General features: G+C 58.1%; 1 protein-coding gene across 2 annotated transcripts in view; it reads left to right on the top strand.

Annotated features, from left to right (window-relative positions):
* TAFA5 (TAFA chemokine like family member 5) overlaps positions 1-18,468 on the top strand; it is a 173,460-nt gene extending 154,992 nt beyond the window's left edge. For both annotated transcript variants that reach the window (XM_043882177.1, XM_043882178.1), the window contains exon 4: positions 16,378-18,468. In XM_043882177.1, the coding sequence (XP_043738112.1) occupies positions 16,378-16,386 (9 nt within the window). In that variant the 3' untranslated portion in view covers positions 16,387-18,468. The remainder of the gene's footprint in view (positions 1-16,377) is intronic.
* The last annotated feature ends 3,185 nt before the right edge of the window (positions 18,469-21,653 follow it).

Genomic DNA, 21,653 nt, shown 5'->3' with positions numbered 1-21,653 from the left:
CTGCAGAGGCCCCACTAGCCCTGTGCGCCAAGGGCTCTTCCAGGACCTCCCATCCCTGGGGGCTTCTCGTCTGCCGCCCTCTGCCCAGTGCAGCCCCCGGAGGTAGGTTACTTGGGGAGGGAGGGCCCACGGGCCCCCAGGGTGTGTCTGGCAGGTGGGATTCCTCCTGAGGGTCCTGCCGCACCTAGGCCTGCTTCCTGCCTCTTCTGTTTCCGAGAAACACACGCTGGGATCCTCTGACCTGGTCCTGGGTCCAGATGCCTCACTGCGTCCTGGGTGGTGCTGGAACAGAGAGACGGGGGCAGAGGGGGAGGCTGGGGTCCGTGCAGACCCAGCTGCCCAGCAGGGAGGTCAGGCTGCAGCCCTCCTCGTTGTGCACAAGACACCTTCCCAAGGGCGAGAGGCCTTTGTGCAGGAGGTCTGGGGTTGACCCGTCAAAAGGCAAACAGATGGTGGGTGCCCCGCAGAAGGAACTTGGTACCTGCCCCTCACCGATTCTTCCTTCTGCCAAACAATGAAAAATACCCCGTCGTGACTCCAATCCCTGTCTGCAATCCATTTTGTGTTCATTCGAATCACTGCTATTCATCACAGCGATAATAGCTGGACATTTTAATAGATTCCGTGTGTAAACACAAACGTAGATGGCAGCCCGGCACCATCGCGTCGTGAGCACTGACATTCTTCATGTCCTCCGCGGAAATGCGCCCCCGAACCGAAAAGCGGGTCTGACCAAACCCACCGTGTTTCCTGGGCACTCCTGGCCCGTTCTGAAATAGGGGGCGTTTCCTGCTGGTGGCTCTTTACCGTAATCGTGCTGCGAGCGTCAGTGTTCTTCAGAAGAGTCGTTGTTTGATTTTAAATACTTCAGTGGTGAGGGTTGAAACGAGAGGAAGCATGTCCAGTGGAAAGAGCCAGTGGGCGCTGGACGGGCGGCCGAGTGGGGCTGGGTGCTCCTGACCCCACGGAGCTGACAGGCGGCCTGCCAGAGAGCAGCGGGCCAGGGCGGGGTCAGCCGAGCTCTGCCCGCCTAGCAGGCCCTGGGGTGGCCCCTCCTCGCACCGCACGGGCCTCTGGGTCACGTGATCAGCTCGCAGTGTTGCCAGCTCCTCCCCGCCCCCCCACTGCCCTGCCCGCCTCTGTGGGCTGTGTTGGATGCTGGGGTGCAGCCCTCATGGCCCCCGGATCTAAGGGCGTCAGCATGTGCCCCTCAGGAAACCCTGGAGGGGCCTCTTCAGGGGCTGCAGGGATGATCGGTGCTTGGAACATGAGGTCAAGTGGCTGCTGACCAAACAGATGAGAATACTTTCTGCAGAACCTGGGGCGAGGGTGGGGGGCAGTGGGCAATAGCCAAGTACCCGAGTCCCGCCGCTCAGACTCATGTAAGGGTGGGGATCTGAGAATTCCAGAGTCGCAGATCGCAGTGACCCTTAGGGAAGCCTGGCGGCGTGTGTCCCCACAGAGGAACCTGCAGAGAGCCCTCTCGATGATCGGAACAGTGGTTCTAGAGTGAGCAGACATGGCTCCCAGCACGCTGCCCATTTCAGCCAGCCTGCACGCTCGCCATGGTTGCCCAGGGCCTTCCACCTCCCCCTGGCCCTCTTTCCTGGCCAGGAGTGCCCCTGACCTGAGGTCCTGCAAGCATGCAAGTTTTCATCTTGTCCACGTGAGCTTTTGATAAGGATGGATAAAGTTCAGAGTCATCCCCAGGTCCCAGCAGAGCTGCTGGAATTAATACTGTTTGTTGATTCCACGTTTCATGAACTAATTGGGCAGAAATACTGGCAAAGTCATCGAAAACACGTTTTTTTCCTGCTGGTTTACGATGTCCTTGTAACCTTACACGTGGCATTTCATTGCCTAGTGATTTATTTTTTCTTAAAAGACAAAGGTAAGTCTGATCCTTCTTAACTGCTCTGTGAAAAGTCAGATCACATATTCAAGACGGAAGTTAAGTCGGCATGAGCGCAACAGAAGTCGTCAGGGTGCTGACCTTCTTCCTAACCCAGCGCAGCTCCAGTTCCGATGCAGCCAGGCCCCTGGCTTCCCCTCTGCCCGCCCTGGCCTAACCCTCGCGCCCAGGGCCTGGTCGGGTCACCCCAAACCTCTCCCTGTGGTCATATCGTCCTGCTCTGCCCTCCGCTGCGGCTGGTGTGACCCCCATCCCCACCCGGCTCCGCCTCCCACATGGCAGCTCTGATGGCCTCTGGGCGCTGCAGTGGGCGTGAAATATGGCATTTGGCACAGATCAGCCTTGAAAAATGAAATAGAAGGATTTGTGTCTCAATCTAGATCACTTTAAATGTCAGCTCCCCATTGAACAGGTCCACAGGGTGACGTAGGTGCTGGGCTGGTACCAAGCCTGCCATTGCCATCCCTGCGGTCCTGTCCCCAGGTCGTCTCTCCCCCCGTCATCCCCTGAACCAGAGCGTGATCTCAGGCTCACCTGGACCTGTGTGGGCGCACACCTCACGAGCCCCCCGTCTGTCCAGTCCTGTTCCGCGGCTGAGCCCAGACAGGTCCGTCCCCCCACCCACCTCCTGCAGGCGGGACCCGTGTGACGCACAGCCTTGCAGGAGCCACTTTCCCCTCCGTGAGCCTCAGCTTCCCCAGTGTCGGAGGGGAGCACACCCCCGTCCGACCTCACAGGTCCTGGGGTGTGGGGAAAGGGAGATAAAGGAGGAGAAGGCCTCCCCCAGGTGTGGAGCCTGGGGTCTCTTCCTCACGCTTGGACCTCACCTTGGACCTAGAGACCCAACAAGCAGGCAGAAGTGGAGCCTACCCATCAGGGGCAGAGATGGGTGGGGGAAGCTCACTCTGTGAGTACATGGCTGCAGCAGCAGGACTAGAAGATGCCAGCGTGCAGGTGAGCCCCCTGGAAGGGGCATGATCAGCCAGAAGAGCCTCTCGCCTGGGGCAGGAGAAGCCTGCCCAACACACCAAGGCTGTGACGTCCCCTCAGTCCTTCCTTCTCAAAACTCTACCGTTTAGACAGAAAGTGTGACCTCCCAGGTGGGAACAGGCCCCCCCGGGAGCTGCCTTTGGGGTCCAATGAAGATTTGGGGTCTCTGCACATGGCCCCAACCTTCCGGGCCAGCCTGGGGCAGGCAGGGCCTCCCACGGCCCCAAAAGCTCAGAGAATCAGACTTGCTCTTCCCAAGCCTGCTGACACATTCCCAGGTGGGATCAGCCTCTGCCTGTTTAAAAAGGAATCTTAAAAGCATCACGTCTAAAATATAAACAGAAGGCTGTAAAAGAACGCCAGCTCTCTGTGGAAGGGAATGCTTTCTGGAGACTTAAAGGCAGATTAGCTCTGGAAATAGGCTCTGCAGTAAATGTGAGACTTCTGGGAACCATCTGCTTGTTGGCATCAGACAGATACAAGAGGCTGTGACCTCCGCAACCCAGGAGCAAAGAGCCTGGAGGAAATGACAGCCTGGGATGAAATGCAGGCAAGCACCCAAAAGTTTGCAGGACTAAGTGGCGGCTGAACACAAAGGGGCCCAAGACAGCAGAGTGGACGGAGATGGGTCCAGAAGCTGCAGACGACAGAGGTGTCGCTGCGGAGGGTCAGCACGGGGGCCTGGACCGATCTTACACCAAGAGACACTTCATAAGAGATGGAGGAAATTAAGCCGAAGAGAAAGAACTTGTGAGGACAGAGGACGGAAATCCAGCCTGTGGAAGTGGACGCCCTTGGGGGAAGCCACATGGTGAGATCAAGGCCAAGTGAAGGTGAGAAGAGAGGGTGGTCAAGAACCAGGGAGCCCCCAGTTAAGGCAGAACAAAAGCATCCGGAACTCAACCATCCATGGCAGTATCTGGACTTGGCAGAAGGAAGGGAAACTCTCTAATCTTCCAGTTTGTATTGGCAAAAAAAAAAAAAAACAAAAGCAGTAGGAAAAGTCCACGGACCTCCCTCCAAAGGTGTAGACAATCTGCCTCTGAACCTACGAGACCCAGAACCAGAGGGAAGTTCTGAGCACCATCTCCAGGGTTTTGTCGAAAAATAGTTTTATCTGTGTTGTTGTTGTTGTTTAGTCGCTAAGTGACATCCGACTCTTTGCGACCCCACGGACTGCAGCACGCCAGGCTTCCCCATCCTTCACCATCTCCCAGAGTCTGCTCAAACTCATGTCCATTGAGTCGGTGATGCCATCCAACCATCTCGTCCGCTGTCGCTCCCCTTTACTTGTGGGTTCAGTTCTATCTCTGTGGTTTTGGACAAAGGAAGTAAACAGGACAGTTTTAAATCTGTAAGAATTTGGAAAGTGTACACTCACATACCTTTCTTGAAAGAGTCAATAAAAGATGCCCTGGAGCCCATCAAAGAAATGCGAATGAATGGCTGATGACTGTAAAGGTCGTAGGTTGGAAGACCAGTGGGGATTGGACGCCAATTAACTCCACGGAGCTTAGATATAAATTATTCCTATCACAGTGGTTACACGATTGAACACAAAATTGACAACCTATTATTTAATATGCTCCATATGTTGTGAAGAATATTTTTGTGTAATAATAAACTGATTTGTAACTTCTGATTAATTTGACAACAGCTGCAGGGGGGTAACTGCAGAGAAAAAGTCACTGAGTGTTTCTTTGTGGAAAGAAGGAATTTCCATTACTAAGGAAATGGCTTAATCATTAAAAGTGCACTTGACTAACATAAAGGCCACCACTAGTAGAAACAAGAACATGATTTCTTCTAAACCAATGTGGAAGGAAAAGCAAGTAAGACCGTGTGTAAGGAAAAGAACCTTGAAAGGAGCAGAAAGAGAAACTCTGTGGAACTTGCTGCTCAAGGCAGAAATGCCGCTTCAGTGGTGACAATAAATGTAGACGGGTTAGTCTCTTCTGCTAAAAGACAGAGACTATCTAATCAGGTTTCTTTAAAGAGTCAAATATGTGTTGCCTTCTAAGGACACTCCTACAAACAGAAGTTTAAAAGCAAATAATAAAGATGCTAGGCAAATGAAATGGAAAAGAAATCAGTAGGTGAACGTGTATTAGTCACTCAGTCGTGTCTGACTCTTCTGACTTCATGGACTGTAGCCTGCCAGGCTCCTCTGTCCATGGAATTCTCCAGGCAAGAACACTGGAGTGGGTATTTTCCCCATCCAGGGATTGAACCTGCAATCTCCTGCATTGCCGGCAGATTCTTTCCTGTCTGAGCCATCTGGGAATCCAGGTAAAATGATTAAAGTGGACAATATGGTGCCATATATTGACACATATGTGCATGTGATTATTGACACAAAATGATTCACTGCAGTTCAAACTAGTGGAACTGTCACATAAACCTTTGCATACTGATTAAAGTAAGTTTATAGGAAGCAAAATCATGAGACATGCTGGGCTGGTTGAAGCACAAGCTGGAATCAAGATTGCCAGGAGAAATATCAATAACCTCAGATATGCAGATGACACCACCCTTATGGCAGAAAGTGAAGAACTAAAGATCCTCTTGATGAGAGTGAAAGAGGAGAGTGAAAAAGTTGGCTTAAAGCTCAACATTCAGAAAACTAAGATCATGGCATCTGGTCCCATCACTTCATGGCAAATAGATGGGGAAACAGTGGAAACAGTGGCAGACTTCATTTTTGGGGGCTGCAAAATCACTGCAGATGGTGACTGCAGCCATGAAATAAAAAGATGCTTACTCCTTGGAAGAAAAGTTATGACCAACCTAGACAGCATATTAAAAAGCAGAAACATTACTTTATCAACAAAGGTCCATCTAGTCAAGGCTATGGTTTTCCCAGTGGTCATGTATGGATGTGAGAGTTGGACTATAAAGAAAGCTGAGTGCTGAAGAACTATGCTTTTGAACTGTGGTGTTGGAGAAGACTCTTGAGAGTCCCTTGGACTGCAAGGGGATCCAAACAGTCCATCCTAAAGGAGATCAGTCCTGGGTGTTCATTGGAAGGACTGATGTTGAAGCTGAAACTCCAATAATTTGGCCACCTGATGCAAAGAGCTGACCCATTGGAAAAGACCCTGATGCTCGGAAAGATTGAAGGCGGGAGGAGAAGTGGATGACAAAGGATGAGATGGTTGGATGGCATCACTGACTCAATGGACATAAGTTTGAGCAAGCTCCAGAGTTGGTGATGGACAGGGAGGCCTGGTGTGCTGCAGTCCATGGGGTCACAGAGAGTTGGACACGACTAAGTGACTGAACTGAGCTGAACTGAACTGAAAAGGAGGAATGTGCCAGCCTTCTTTTCCAATCACGATAGCATATGTTTGAAACCATACCCCCCAAAATAATCATAACCCGAGCAACCAGGACCTTCCTATAACTTCTTGGTCAAGGATGAAATAAAACCCGAAGCTCCGCCCATGAGTCATGTGCGTGTGAGGTCAGTCTTCCCACTCAATTCCCTGGCAGAGCAGTCCTGGTCTGCTTAACTCAGAGCACGTGACCTTGCTCTCTGAATTTCCATTTCTGCGTTTCCATTTCTGCATCTATAAAAATGGGCAAAATGCTATTCCCTGATCCCTAGGGCTGCTCTGAAAGTGTGAAAATGTTAGTCACTCAGTTGTGTCCAATTCTTTTGGGACTCCTAATGTGACTGCAGCCCACCAGGCGCCTCTGTCCGTGGGATTCTCCAGGCAAGAACACTGGAGTGGTTGGCCATGCCCTCCTGCAAGGAATCTTCCTGACCCAGGGATCGCACCAGGGTCTCCTGCGTTGGCAGGCAGATTCTTTACCATCTGAGCCACCGGGGAAGCCCCACCAGGGCTGCTTTAAGGGTTCAGAAAGTTAGAATATGAACACCGTCATGTGGGGCCGGCACTTACCGGATGGTACAGTGTACACATCTGAGTTATTGTTAAATCTCATTTAGAATGTGATGAGAACAGCCCAGTGCACCTGTGGGCACAGGGAAAGATGGGCTTGTCAATACACTGTGGCTTAAATCACTTTGTTTTTAACTCAGAAGAAAAATGAAGAACCCAAGCTATAGAAAAAGCCACCTTCAAAAGGAGAGGAGAAAACCTGTAAAGATGAAAAAGAAATATTAATGATTTTTTTTTTAAAGACAGGGAATTGATCATTGCATCTCTGGCAAAACTACAAAAATGCATTTTTACTTCTGTCATGTATAGGTTTTTTAAAAGTTAGAACATAAGCCTGAAAGGAAGAAAGAAAAATCAGCCTGTAATGGGGCCTCAAATTATTCAGGAGTGTGTGCATAGCTGGGCCACTGATCACTACACATGGAAATCTGATTAAATATATCATATTTTGGGGGGCATGGGATTAACAAAAGTAACCAAAGGAGTAGGAAATGTTAATGTTTTCCTGGAAAAGTTCCAGATGTTTTAACTGGCATGTTCTTGAAAGCATTCTGCACACAGGTGTCTCTTCCCCCAAATCGGAAAATGCAGTAAATTACCCAGGTCATTTTAGGAGCTGGTAAAACCCTGGTGCCAGAAAGGTCCCCAAAGTTAAAGCTTGCGGAGAGTCGTTTTGTTCAGTAGAGAGTCTTGCGTCTGTGATGTGGGCTGGGTGGTGTGCCAAGCACTGAGCCCCTTCGCCAGTGCCCGAGGCCCTCTGGGACTTAGCGTTGTTTTGGGGTGCACATGCTTCTCGGGGATCCCTGCCCCTGGTGTGAGTGGTGACTGGGTGATTTTATGCTGGCACTGACATAAAATAACAGCAGGCTGATTTCTGCAGGCCTTCAAAAGAACCCAGGGCAGTCCACCACACAGCAGATTTATATGAGATGCAAACACTTCAATATTTCAGAATCAGGTAGGACAACAAGATCTGTCAGGAGATCAAACACAACACGTGTTCTAATTCAGAAGATGCGGGAAAAGACAGCAGTCAAACCCTGTATTTATTCCTCAGAAAAAACATTATAGGAGCGATGCTTGCAGCCCTCTAGGCTAACCTGGAGGAGAAGGTGGGTCCTCCCAGAACCTGGTGTCCCCCTGGAGCCAGGGCTGACGTTGCACTGCAGGTGGACCCCACCCTGTCCTTACTGGGCTGAGGGCCAGCGGCTGTCGTGAGGCTGGCCTACAGTCCCCAAGAACTGGTTACTTTTTGGAAGTTCTGGCAAATGCACTCATAAAACTATTTGATATGAGAAAATGCAATAACTATTACCTACAGAAAGTAAACAGGTACTTCCTAAACTCTAGAGGATCACCTGAATGTCTTGAAAATGAATTAAAAATTTGTTAAATTAGACCAACTAGGAACATAGAAGTTCCTTTACTTGTGTTCAGCTGTAAACTTTCATAGATAGGAACAAGCTCTGGTCTAGATCAGAGGCCAGCTGACTACCACCTGCTGGTCAAATCTGGCCCCCTACCTGTTTTTGTAAATAAAGTTTTATGGGCACACAGCCTGGCTTATTCACCCATATATCACCTAGGGATGTGTTCGCACTGCAATGGCAAAGCTGAGTCTTTGCAGAGAGACCTTACAACCTGTAAAGTTGAAAATATACACTGCCTGGCCCCTGGTAGCACGAGTTTGCCAAGCCCAGACTTGATTAATAAAGGCGCATCTGCCCTGAGGGCTGGGGCACAGAGTCACAGTCGCTTAGACATGGGTCATTTAGGAGGTGGAAACAGAATGTGAAGTCTGTAGGCAGCTTTAAGGAAGAAGCACGCCCACTGGCTCGTGGGGGAGAGACTGGAAAAAAGCCTATGTGTTCTTACCTCCAAGCAGCTGTGTGCAGAAAGCATAATGGTTTCATTGCAGTTAATAAAGACATGAAAGTGAGAGAGAGGAGCTCTCTGTTAATGGCAGGAGCAAACATAAAATAACTGGGAATAACTCTAGTAAGAAAAATCACATATAAAGATCATGACAAAGCCTCACCATGGGAAACTTACAAAGACTTGCAGAGATGAATAGAAAGATGTCACACACTTTGATCAGGTAGGGATTGTCTAAATATTATGACGTTGTCCTTTCAGACTTGATGTTTAGATTTAATACAATTTCAATCAAATCTCCAATGAAATTTTTCTGGAACACTACAGAATGATTTCATGTCTCATGTCGGGTGGGACTCAGCCACGGTGTGGAACAAGGCTCTGGGACTTGCCCCAGGGTCCACCTCCTGCTGGGGAGGGACATGGGGGTGAAAAAGCTTTGTGAGCTGATCAGCGCTGGGCAGTGCGGCCACAGCTTGGTTCTGCCGCTCACCCGCCTCGTGAGCCCCTAGAGGACTGTGCTTCATGAAGTTCCCAGGATCCACTCACCCGCCTCGTGAGTCCGTACGGGACCGTGCTTCATGAAGTTCCTGGGATCCAGTTACCACCCACGAAAGTGTTCCCTCTTCTGATGCTTTTTCTGAGCCGAGGACCAGACCACGTGGCCAACACGTACCCAGATGTTGGTGTCCGTGGACAGGGGTGCCGGGGAAAGGGGCGGCCCCCAACAGTGGATGCTGAGAACACCCACTTTATATTTGGGGGAGATTCAAGTGAGACCCTTACCTCACCCCTCATCCCAAATTAAATTTCCTATGGATTACAGACTAAAATAAGACACCGGAAACCATGAGATGGCTGGAGATGAGGCCAGGTGGGCATCTGAGTTCAGGAGGAAGGACGCTGAAATGGTCCAGCAGCCTGAACTCGAGCAGAGACCAGCAGTGATGACGGCAGACACCCCTGACGCTGTTCTGAGCACATGCCCTGGGGCCCCTGTCCAGGCGGGTGGTCACCGTGGACTGTTGTCACCCCATTTTACAGCTGAGGCCTCTGCAGGTCACCAGAGACCAGGAGGCCGACACTGGGCCCGTCCTCAGGGGCAGCCCCGATGCCCTGAGCTTCTGAAAGTCAAGCTTCCCTCCACGAGAACCGAGGCCGATGGAAGGTGGGCGTGGGGGGCCTGCCCAGTGGGAGCTGGTTCCCAGCCTGGGACAGGGTAGCAGGCAGACGGGGAGGATCGCAGCTCGGGGTGGAAACTTCCTAAAGCCTGAAATGTGGATGGAACATGTGACGAGAGGTTCTCCATCAGGGGTCGGCCGCCACAGCGCCAATGGGCGCGGCTCCCGGGGCCCCTGGGCTGGGTCTGATCTCCTTTAGCTTCATTTTGAAGCTTCACGAAGGATGCTGGGAGGTGTGTGAATTTGCCGGTCTTCCTGGAGAGTGCTGGGCAGTGCATCATCAAGAGAGTCAGAGATGCACGTGTCAGCGCCTTTGGACAACGGTCTAGCAGTTGCTCAGAAAGTTAGATGCATAGACCACGTGACCCAGAACCCCTCTCCTGGGGGCTCCCCGGGGTGGGATGGGGTGGGGGTGTCACTGCTGATGGGTGCACTCTGGGGAATGTTGGCAAGTGCTGCAAGCTGACCGTGGTGATGGCTGCCCGGCTCTGAACGGACCAAACCGAGGAGTTTACCCCGTCAGAGGGCACCTGTGGGCTGTGAGCTGTCCCTCAGTGAAGCTCCTTTTAACAGATGGACGTGGATGGATATTTGAGCCACAAAGGGTTTGGCCGGATCCTCGGCCTGCTCCCCAGACGCCTCTGACTGACAGCAGCCTGGCAGGGCACCCGCACCATCTGCAGACACGTGTCCCCCTGAGGACGCGGCCTGGGTCCAGCAGTGACTCCCCACCTGCTGAAAGCGGACACGCAGGCAGAGTGGAGTCGGGGTTCCACCCTGAGCTCCCCGGGCACGCGGGGCCCCACACCCTGTGGACAGTCAGGCACCAGAGAGGCTGCCTGACACCCCTCACAGGCCCCCCGCCATGCCCTGTTATCTCCAGCATCGCCGGGACCTCGGGATGGCGGGGCGGCTGCAAGCAATGGTTGGCCAAATGTGTCGCCCTCTGATGCTGGCGTTGGCGGAGCCAGCGGGGAGGGGGGCAGCAGGGACTTCAGAGTCTGCCTCTGCCTAGGGACAGAGCAGACAGACCAGAGGCCAGAGCTGTCAGACTCCCTTCGGAAAAGCCGCCTGGCGAGCCGGCCCTTCTGGGGGCAGCTGAGCAGGTGGGAAGGTCGAGGACCACCCAGTGCAGAGCTGGAGGGGGCTGGGGTGGGGGCCTACCCGCCGTCTCAGCCTGGGGGCCCCATCCAGGGGGCACCCCTGCAGGAGCCGGGCAGCAGCTGAGCAGGATGTTGCCGGGGTCCCGGCCTCCCCTGGGCGGAGCGGAGGTCTCTCCGCCGCCTCCCTCAGGCAGGCCTTGGGGAGACTAGTGCCGGGCACTCACTGCCTACTGGGGAGACGGGCCTGTGGGACCAGTGCGGGGAGAGAGGTCTGCGGGGAGGGGCCCCTGGCGTGTTTTAAGCGCTGGCTCTCGCGTCCGTCTTCTCTGTCTCGTTGTTCCACTGGGACACCCTCGTCAGCACTCAGCCCCTCCCGGCGTTTGCCCCCCGCCCCCCCCCACACACACACATCGCTTTGTCCCCCGAGGGCCGGTTCCACTGTGACCGGGGCAGCAGACTCGCCCTGGTAAGCCAGTGCTAAATCAGCTCCTCTGCTCCGACACGCAGGGTCGGCTCTGCCCGGGGCAGGCCGCTGAGCACACAGTTCTCCCGCATTCTCGCCTAGGGCTGGGTGCCGGCCTCCGTCCCGCCCTCCCACCCTTGGCTGGTTCTTGACCAGCCCTGCCAGAGGTGGGGCCTGCCTCCCCGGCCCTGGAAGGCCAGCGGCTTGGGGTGATTGAGGCCACGCAGAGGCTTTGTTAGCCAGAGACCCCAGGAGGGGAGACGCACGGCCGCTGCTGAGCCCGGGAGGGCAGGCGTGGTCACCTGAGTCCTCGCCAGGGGCCGAGGTGTGAGGGTAGCAGGGGAGGGGGCCCTGAGGTCAGACCCGGCTTCTCCCTGTCGGCTGGGCCCCAGACCCGGGCCCCCAGGGTGCTGTGGGGATGTGATGTGCGGAGCGGCCCATCTGAGTCCCCTGATGCAGGGAGGGGTGGCCACCCCACACCGCTCCATAGGCACGAGGGGCAGCGCCTGGAGGCTACAGGGCAGGGACCGAGCTGCCCGCCCCGGCGTTCCCTGCCCCTGCCGGGCCGCCTCCCCTCCCTGGCTTCTCTCGTCAGGGGCACCGTGGAGGCCTGGCCCTTCAGAACCGGCTCTGCGAGGTCCCACAAGACCCCCGCACCCCGCAGCCTCCAGGACAGATTCCCAGGCGCGGGCCGTGCTGCCGCATGTCATCACGGGTGTCCCCGCTGGTCTGGGGCAGTTCATGTGATCTTTGGGGGCTGTGGGCTCCAGGGGATGAAGCCCTTCACTCCCTGCCTGCTCAGGGACCCTAAGTATCAGGAGGCGGCGTGGCTATCACCCTCCTGCTGTCCAGCAGCCCCTGAGGGAGGCACAGGGGGGGCAGGTGGGCCGGGGACAGGCAGCCTTGGGGGCAGCCGCGGGGACCAGTAGCTGCGATCGGGGCAGTCAGACTGGTCCCCAAGGGGCGCCCCGCCGCCTCCTGCCAGGCGTCCCCAGGCCGCGAGCTGCCCTGGCCTTTGTCTGCAGCCCCGCCGTTTGCGGTGTCCCGTCTCCGCCCTGTCTGCCCCAGGCACCAGCCACCACTGTGAGTTTTCACCCGGACTTGGGTCTCCAGGTGGCCGCCTCCCTCACGCCCGGGCAGAGGGGGCCACGTCTGAGCATCTGTGCGCCTCTGGGAATGAGCGTGTCCCCTCCCTCCTCGGGCGTCTGGGACCTCCCGGGTTCGGGGCTCAGTGAACGACACCCCTCATGTGTGAGGTCAGGAAACGGTCCCAGAGCCGCAGTCACGCGGCTGGCCGGGTGTGGACGGGACGATGCTCAGCCTTTCCAGAAGCTTCTCCCCAGGCTTTTACTTTCTCTGCGGTAACAGCCTTCGTGGTCAAGCCCTCTTGCACAGCCCACGGTCGTCTCGAGGCCCCGTGGTTTCCGTGTTTCTGCAGTTCATCAGGACGTTTTGCTCAGGGCGTTGCGTTCAATCCAGAACCTCGCGCTTCCTGAACAGAAGGCTCATCCAGACCCGGAAGGCAGTGGGAACTTTCAGAGGAACCGAGACTGCAACTCCATGGACTCATGGAGCTGGAGAGCATCCCTGTGTTTTGTGAACAAAGCTTTATAGTCTCCAAACACCGAGAAAAACCAACTCATCACCTCGGAACGCGGGCTTCCCCGGCTGGTGGGAGAGACTCCCCTGGATGGGCACCCCAGCGGGTCCACAGTGCCAGCTCAGACCAGCCCCCAGTGCACAGATGTGGAGGGGACCCCAGGCTGGACCCCCCCAGAGACAGAGAGACCGCTGCCCGAGCTCCTGGCGGATGGAGCCCACGTCCCGCCCAGCCTGGGGTCCCGGTCACTGACCCTGCTTCTACCTGAGCAGGTGTGAGGAGGGGGCCCTGGGGCTGAGACCCCCCAGCTCAGGCCTGCCTCCCTTCTCGTTTGTGTCCCCAGAGCTCAGGCATGTGGTCCCCCGGCGTGGGGCAGCCCCCCAGGAGATCCCGGGGCCCCTGGGGGGTGTGGCCTACTGTCTCGAGGCACCTGTCCCCAGGGAAGGATGCTGGGAACCAGAGGACCCACTTTCCAGCAGAGCAGCCTCCCGCCGCCCACAGGGGCCAGCCGGGTGCCGTGAGGACCAGCGCAGGGCCCTGAGCGGGAACCCTGAGACGGGCCTTGGCCGTGAAATCCCTCGCCCGGAAGCGTGGCTCTGGGGCCAGAAGAGCCCTGTCGGCCCCGCTGCAGCTGGTCCCCGGGCTCCCGACCGCCTTCCCGGGCTGCAGACCCGACTCCCCGGCCTCTCTCCCGGTCACTGGGCCTCGGAACCAGCTGGCAGTCCCCACCCATGGGTGCTGCTGGGTGGGCCGGACCTTTTGTCCCAGATGACCACAGCCGCTGAGGATGTCGGGCTGCCCATCCATTCCTGATGGCCATGCCGAGGTCAGGCTGCTGAGCCCAAGCTCTGACCACAAAGGCTGCAGACCTGTGAGCCCCCGCCTGGCTGGTCCGGCTGCAGCCCCTCCCCTCCGGTGGTTCTGGGTCTGCCTCCCTCCCCCACTCAGCGTGGGCCTGGCCGCAGAAGGAAGGGGACACCCTGGGCTCGGGAGGAAGCTGGACAGGCCCCCGTGTCCCTCTGTCCTGGCTTCTGTCTCCAGGCTGGGCCCATGGGGGGGCGCTGGCTGGAGCGGACAGGGGCCTGGTGTCCACACTTCCCCACCCACCTGCCCACCCAGGGGCAGGAAAGGCCAGAGGCCAAGGGGTGTGGGGGAAAGCAGGGACCCCCTGAGGATGGGGGACCCCCTGTGACAAGCCCTAGGATGGTGTGTAGTGACTGGGTCGCTTTAAGCCGTGAGGGCGTCCCGAATGGACTCCCAGCCCTGCTTCCCTCCCTGAAAAGAAAACCTGGGTGTCCACAACACGGCACAGACGAGAGCCGCGGGTGGAGCACGCTGGGCGGCAGGCCCACGGGCACGTGCCGGGGGCTCTTGCCGGCCTGCCCGTGATGAAACACGCGTCCCTGTTCAGATCAGGAAGAAACGCACGGCCCGGCCAGACAAACTGACATAGATGTGAGCGTGTTCCCCTCCTCTGACCGGCACGAGAAGTGAAGAGGAGTCCTCGACCAAAGCCGGCCTCTTTTCGGTGGGATGACGGGGCGTGGGAGCCTCTGCTGTCTGAGCTCGCAGAAGTGAGAAGCGGCGGCCCAGGCAGCGCTGGGAGGGGGGGCGCTGAAACGGCCCTGTCCCTGCTGGTCTGTCCCGCGTGAGCACGGACGTGGCCAGGGGTCGCCGACCCCCCAGACAGGCTGCCGGCCTGCCCCCGGAAAACGCGAGTGTTCATGCCGAGCCCCAGCCTCATCGTCGCTGTAACACAGAGAGTGTGAGCTGTTACAGAGTGCAGAGGAAATGCAGTAACGTTATCAAAATATTTACCTTCGGGTGCAGAAACGTGGGTGGATTTTTATTTTCTGTTTATGCTCCTATGTTTTCCCATTTATCCATGAATAAGAATTTATACAACTTTCTATGTAGAAAAAGTAGGTTCGGTGCTTCCTTTCTTGGTTAGCCCCTCGAGCTAGCCAGTGAGTGACCGGGCTGGACGGTCTCGGTCATGGACGTGACTGGACAGGTCGGGGGGGGCGGCTGCCCTGGGCTGTGCACAGCAGAGTGGAGGGTGGGCTGGACGTGGCCTGCAGAGTCCCGGGCAGGCGAGGGTCACCACCCCTCCAGGACACTGCGCCAAGCACAGCACGCACGGGGCCCTCTGTCCAACGTGGGAGAGCCAGGGGAGGGGTGCTCGCTGCGGATTGGGGTCCGGGTCCCGGGGCTGATAGGCAGCTGGTCAGATGGGGAGAAGCATGCAACCATGACCCTGCGCCGGTCTGGACAGTGACCCCCCAGGACCCTGCTCCAGTCTGGACAGTGACCCCCCAGGACCCTGCTCCAGTCTGGACAGTGACCCCCCAGGACCCTGCTCCAGTCTGGACAGTGACCCCCCAGGACCCTGTGCCGGTCTGGACAGTGACCCCAGGCTGTGTCCCACCCTGGCCCTGCTCCCCGCCCCCCTCCTGGGCTGGGCCTCATCAGTGGAGACACAGGGGTTCCGAGCCTCTCTCCCGCTGCCCGCCGTCATACCCATCCCCCTCTCCAGCGGCGCCTGGAGCTCCCCTCGGGGGCTACTGTCCCTCTGGACACATGCCCACAGCCCTGGGGTCCCACACCAGTCCTGCTCCTGCAGCCCCTGGAAGGCCCCGTTCTGCCGAGCGGGTGGGCCCGGCGTGGACGTGGACACTGGGTGGGAGGCTGCGGGGGTGCCCCGGGGAAACCCCCACCCCCGTCCTGTGTCCGCTGTCTCACCCGTGACACTCCCACTGCAGAGCAGGGGCTGGGGACCCCTCTGCCCTCACGGCCCTGACCTGGCATGTTCTGCCGTGTCCCTGAGACATCGGGGTGCTGTGCACCCCCCAACCAGCATGCTCACCCCAGCTCTGCATCCCTTCAGGGGCTCTGTGGGGGTGAGGCACCCTTGTTTCCAACGCTCTGCTCTGTGCAATTATGCAGCGCCTTCTGTGTACATAGTTAAAGAAACAGGTCGATGCAACCCAGACCCGAGGGCCTGGCCAGCATAGGACGAAGGACACGTCGCTCACACCAGCAGCTGAGAGTTCCAGCATGTTCCCTCGTCACGGCCAAGGGCTGGGGGCAGGGACCCACCCAGAGGAAGGGGGTGTTCCCACCCGGAGGAAGGGGGTGTTCCCAGGGGCTTCTCCTTGTGGCAAGCATAGCTTTCTCCTCCAGCTTGGGTCTGAAAATTAGTTTTTGTCCTCAAGAAAGTCTGCTGGCGTCTTTTGAGCACGTTGTCTGAGTGAGGCCAGCCTCGTGGGGTCCCTGGGTTCCTGCCGTTCCTGACGGGGACCCTTGGTGAGTGTGGAGGCTGACGGCTCTCCTCTCTCTGCTTCTCAGGTCTCCTGACAAACGCAGCCCCAGAGGGGCGCCAGGAGTGGCCCCGGCTCCCTGGAGAGTCCACAGCTCAGCCACAGTCCTCGGCCCGTCGTGGACGCCACCTACCCTCTGCCATCCGCCCACCCTCCGTTTCTCTAGCCCGTCAAGGACAGCCTGCTTCCTCGGCCGCCCGCGCTGAGTCTGTCCGGCCTCCCCCAGGACTCAGGCCGGGGACACACCGCGGGGCCGCGTTGCCGGGCACCCCTGGAGCCTGGCCTGGCCGCCCTCCTGGCCTGGACTTGGAGAAGGAGGAGGACGAGGAGGACGAGACTGAAGCCCCGCCAGCCCGGGAGTGGAGGACAGCGCCGGGTCCCGGGAGGACTGAGTCTCGGACGCAGACGTGGCCTCTCCTCGAGCCCCAGACTGTCCGAATCGCTTTTATTTTCTTATCCTTTCAGTATATTCAATAGACCAAAGAGCAAAATCTATTTTCACGTGGACTCGCCCTCACCATCCGAGTCCCTGGGTTCGACGGGGGGTACACGGGGGCAGAGACGTGCCCAGGCGGCCCCCGCCCCACGAACACTGCGGGCCCCGCCCCCGCCCCGCGCGGCCGGAGGACGCGGCCGGAGGACACGTGGCCTGTGATGTCCCCATGTGGACCCCGCGGGCACGCCTGCTGGGGACCGCAGCCCGCCGCGCACACCTGCTCCTCTGTACTTAGGTGGACCTTCTCCTACTAAAATCACTTTCTGTTTTAACCAGTTCGACGCACCTCTCGCCGCCCCATTCAGATAGCGGGACAATCCAGGATCTGCAAGAGCATGTTGGGTCTCCCATGACTGCTGTCTCATCCGACCGCCCTTTAGCTCCAGAAAGCAAATTAAAGAAAGCGAAAGTAACACTTGTTTGAAAGAGATCATTAAATGTATTTTGCAAAGCCGAAAGTTATATATTTAACAGTTTTTATATGTTGTATATTTGTAGAAAATCCTATTTAACAATTCATGTGGTAGCCCCAGGCGTCCCTGAGAGGCGGGCCGGGACAGGAGCCTCCCAAAGGGTTTGGGGTGGGTGTTGGGGACCTGCACCCCCAGACAGAGGGGCGCCCAGTGTGCGGAGGGGGCAGGACTTGGGGGCAGCGGGCTGAGCACCAGGTCTGGGCGGCACAGGCATGCTGGCCGGTGACACAGAAGGGCCGGTGGCCTTTCTCTTGGTTTGGGTTGGATGGTCCTGCCCCCTGGGCCTCTGTCCTGGGAGTGTCCAGTCCTTGGATCACGCCTGTTCCAACCAATTTTGTTTCCTGTTTTCTTACCCCTCTCACGTTCACAGATCTGGAGGGCAGTTGGCAGCCGAACTTGTCTTCCCCATCGGATGCCCCCTGTGATCTCAGTCTTCATGCCAGAAGGCGGAGACAGTGGGGGTCGGGCCGAGCCCGCATCTCCCATGTCCCTCCTGCGAGGCGGGGTCGCCAGGCCCCACGGATAAGGGACAGTTAGGTTTACCTTCCCCCGGCTGCCCTGTGCCAGCCCCCTTTATCTTCCTGAGTTTCAGCTGAAGTATACTACCTAAGAGTCCAATTAACAGGAGTGTTATGCTAGGTCTATGCTACTAAAAAAAAAAAGTTATAAAAAATCTATATAGAAGTTGTTCCAGCCACCCATAGACTAAAGATAGGAGAGAAACTCCATTTATTTAAGACCCATTCCAACGTCCATGAGTATTTAGTTACATTCAGTCACCACAGATTCACGGGCACGTGTATCCTGGGGTGAAAGGGATGGCTGGCGGTGGCGTTTCCCATCACAGAGGAGGCGGCCACAGGGTGCTGGCCCCCCAGGCTGGCCCCAGGCTCCTCGACCCGTGGTCACTCCAGGAGTGGGGAGGGAGGCCTGGGGAGGGTCCCCGGCCCAGCGCACCTCTGCCCTGCCTGCCAGCGTCCCCACCACCTCCCCCCTCACCTGTTTCTTTCGACAGTGGGTGTAGACACCTTCTGAGGGCAGAGACTGGGAGTTTGATATGTTGCAGCATTTTTCCCCTTGTTTTACAGTATTCAGTTTTGTGTTGATTCAGCTAAATTATGAAAATAAAGAGAAACTCCTTTGATAAGCATGGCTTTTGTTCGCTGGCCGCGGTGTCCTGGGAGGGGCTTTCGCCAGCGTGGCTGGCAGAGACAGCGTTCAGGGTGCCAGTGCTGACAGGGCCTCCTTCCCGGGAGGCGCCCTGTGACCACGGGCAGGCGAGAGCCCCCCAAGCATTTCTGGCCCCACGGAGGGTCCGGACGCCCAGCCCCGGGCAGGCGAGCAGCACCTGACCAGTAGCTACTGCTTCAGGCCCGGCCAAGCCCGTGGGAAGGCTGACAGCCACCTGCCTTCACCCCTCCCCGGGGTCTGTGAGCCCGGGTCTGCTCATGCCCCCAGGCCCACTGCAGAACCCCGCTCGGGGCTCCAGAAGAAGACCCTTGTCTGAAGGCCCCCCTTTCCAGGGAAATCCGCTCGGATCTCCAAACAGCAGATTTCGATGTGTTCCGAATCGGGGCAGACTGTGACCGTCAGCTTCCAACTGCTCTTGATAAAATTTCAGCTCTGGGACCTGCAGCCTGGCGGGCGGGCAGTGGGCATCTCGAAGTCTGTGCTAGATTTAAGGAGGTTTCACTGGCCTTTGAAGCCGCTCCAGGGAGTGAAGGAGACCCCGCCCTCCCACACGGAGCCGGGCTCATCCCGAGAGGGAGGAAGACGGACAAAATGCAGGCCTGGCTGCCACCACAGGGCCTCCCAGGGGTGTCCTACACTGTCGGGGGCCTGGGCGTCCATGCCAGACAGGGCCTTCCGGGGACAAGAAGCAGCTGGGGGACTTGGCCATCAGAGTCCAAGCGGGCAGGGCAGTGTGGCCGGGAGAGGGACCCGCCCTCTCCTCCTCCCTCTGTGCGCAGGGAGAAATGAGCCGGAAGGGGGCAGGGGGTGTGTAACCTCCCCCACCCAGAGCCACGTGCACCCGTAGCTATTCCAGAGCCTTCTGGGCACAGCAGGGGAAAACAGAATGGTGAGGCCAGAGAAAAGAGAAAGAGCTTCGTAACCACCAGGGTTCGTGAAAACAGCCCCTCATCTCCAAGCGAAGCCTGGTGTAGCTTCCGGATGATCAGGCCGGGGGGCGCTGCAGTGACAGCCGACCTCTCTGAGGCCGACCTTCCCATCAGCAGGACTCTCCCCTCCCGCCACAAGCCAGGGTGCCCCGCGAGCGCGCCTCCGTGATGTGAGGACCCTCGGGCATCCAGAACCCACTGCAAAGCCTTCCACGTGGAAGCAGCGTCTGCCTGTCTCCTTGGCGGCGGCCTCGCTCCCCTGATCTGGCCACGCCTCCCCTCACCTGGCCTCGCCTCTCTGCCCCTGCCACGCCTGCTCTGCCCCACCTTGCCTCCCCTGGCCTGACCACGCCCCCTGTCCAGACCACGCCCCTCTGCCCCGAGCCATGCCCCCCGCCCCAGCCATGCCTCCCCTGATCTGGCCACACCCCTCTGTCTCGACCACGCCCCTGTCTCGACCACGCCCCAGCCACGCCCCCTCTGCCCTGTCCACCCCAGGCTGGGCCAAGTCTGGCTCTTCCATAACAGCTCTGCATCTGTCGTCTGCTGACTTGAGCTCCTGGCCTCAGTTTCCTGACCCACCAAAGGCAACAGGTCTCCCGGCTGCCCACCTGCATGGTGGGGAAAGGATGTGAGGCCCGCCTCCCCCCGTGGGGGACAGTCACACACTCCCCCCACGGGGCCTGGGCCCAGCTGGGCTGTGACCTGAGGCTGGGCGGGCGTGGACGTTGTCCCAAGGAGGGGAAGGACTGCTCTCCAGCCCCTGCCGGACAGCGTTGCTGGAGGGCCATGCTCCCCAGGAACACGACCCTGGCCTGCGGAGGCCGCCCGGCTGTGTGTCCGGAGGGGCCGGAGTCTGGGAGGGGGCCCTGGCCCCGCTGCCAGCACAGCCCGGATGCGCCTGCGCTCTGGGCCTCGGGTTTCCCGTTGGTGGAACAGAGCGAGCTGGGCGGAGCTCACCCGGCTCCTGGAGACTGAGGGGGAGCACGCGAATCACCCGGCGCCCGGCGGCCTGAGCGAACAGGAGGGACGGTGCTGGTTTAGGGGTGACTCCGTGAGTCAGGGCCACCAACTGTGACCCATCTCCCAGAACCCTGTGCCACCGCCGCCTATCAGCCTGCAGCTCCGCCTCCTGGAAGGAGTGAAGCAGGCTGCGGGTGATGGGGTCCAGGGGGCACCTGCCTACAGGGGCAGGTGAGGTTCTGGGGCAGGGGCAGGGCAGGGCTTCTTAAGCCGATCCCACCGTGACTGTCTCTACAGCGATCAGGCGCACCCTCCACGGTCAGTTCCTGGACCAGCCAACCAGGACCGCTGTACATGCCTGTGTGGGGAGTGTGTGCACCTGTGTGTGCACGTGTGTTTGTGTGTGTGTGTGTGTGTACACGTGCCTGTTCTCATGCTCACCCTCGTGTGCAGAGCACTTCCTAGGTCAGGGGTCCAAGTCACACACCATCACCCAGAGAGGCTGGCGCCCACCAGAGTGTGCATCTGTTGAAACCCCCTGTGGAGGTGAAGCTGGGGAGGTTCCCAGAGGTTCCCAGGGTGCTGGGCTCAGCAAGAAGAGTGGGAGCCACCTCTCGTCCTGCTGGTCTGAGCGGACAGTGGGCCTGGTGTCCCCAGCAGAACCCGAGACAGCGCCCGCGTGCCACCGAGAGGACCCACTTCAGGGCTCAGGAGGCTCCCTGAGTGGCCGGGTCAGCCCAGCCCAGAGAGAGGCAACACCGGGGTGCGGACGGGGCTCCTGGCGGAGATGGGGGCTGTGGGTACTCAGGGAGGGCTAGAGAAGGCAGACAGGAGTGGGAGGAAGTGGACTCAGGGGCCCCGGGGCGGGGGGCAAGGAGAGGGGCTAGAACGGGTGTCCGGGTCTCTCAGCACAGCTCCAGGACCTCAGGACAGCAGCCTGACCTCCCAGGACACGTCCCGTGTTTGCCCACCGGCACTCTTCACCCCGCACCGGGACTTGCTGGCTGCCCCCCACTAAGATGCACTCATTCCACGGGGGTTGCTCATACCCTCTGTCCTAACCGGGGAACCCAGCAGCTCCCAGAGCAGGAACCATGTGCGGACCTTCACAGGTGCTGCCCTGCATCCCCAGCTCCGCTGGTCGGGTCAGAGCTCACAGCCCTGGTCTGTTCCAGACATCCATCTGTCCTTCTGTCTCTCAGCCACCCTCCAGACCGCCAGGGCAGGGCCTGATCACCCAACGCACGGGCCG

The sequence above is a fragment of the Cervus elaphus genome, chromosome 22 (assembly GCF_910594005.1).
Source record: "Cervus elaphus chromosome 22, mCerEla1.1, whole genome shotgun sequence".
In the NCBI taxonomy this organism is placed as follows: Eukaryota; Metazoa; Chordata; class Mammalia; order Artiodactyla; family Cervidae; genus Cervus; species Cervus elaphus.
The sequence above is the reverse complement of the archived record's forward strand: the minus strand, read 5'-3'. Positions and strand labels throughout refer to the sequence as shown.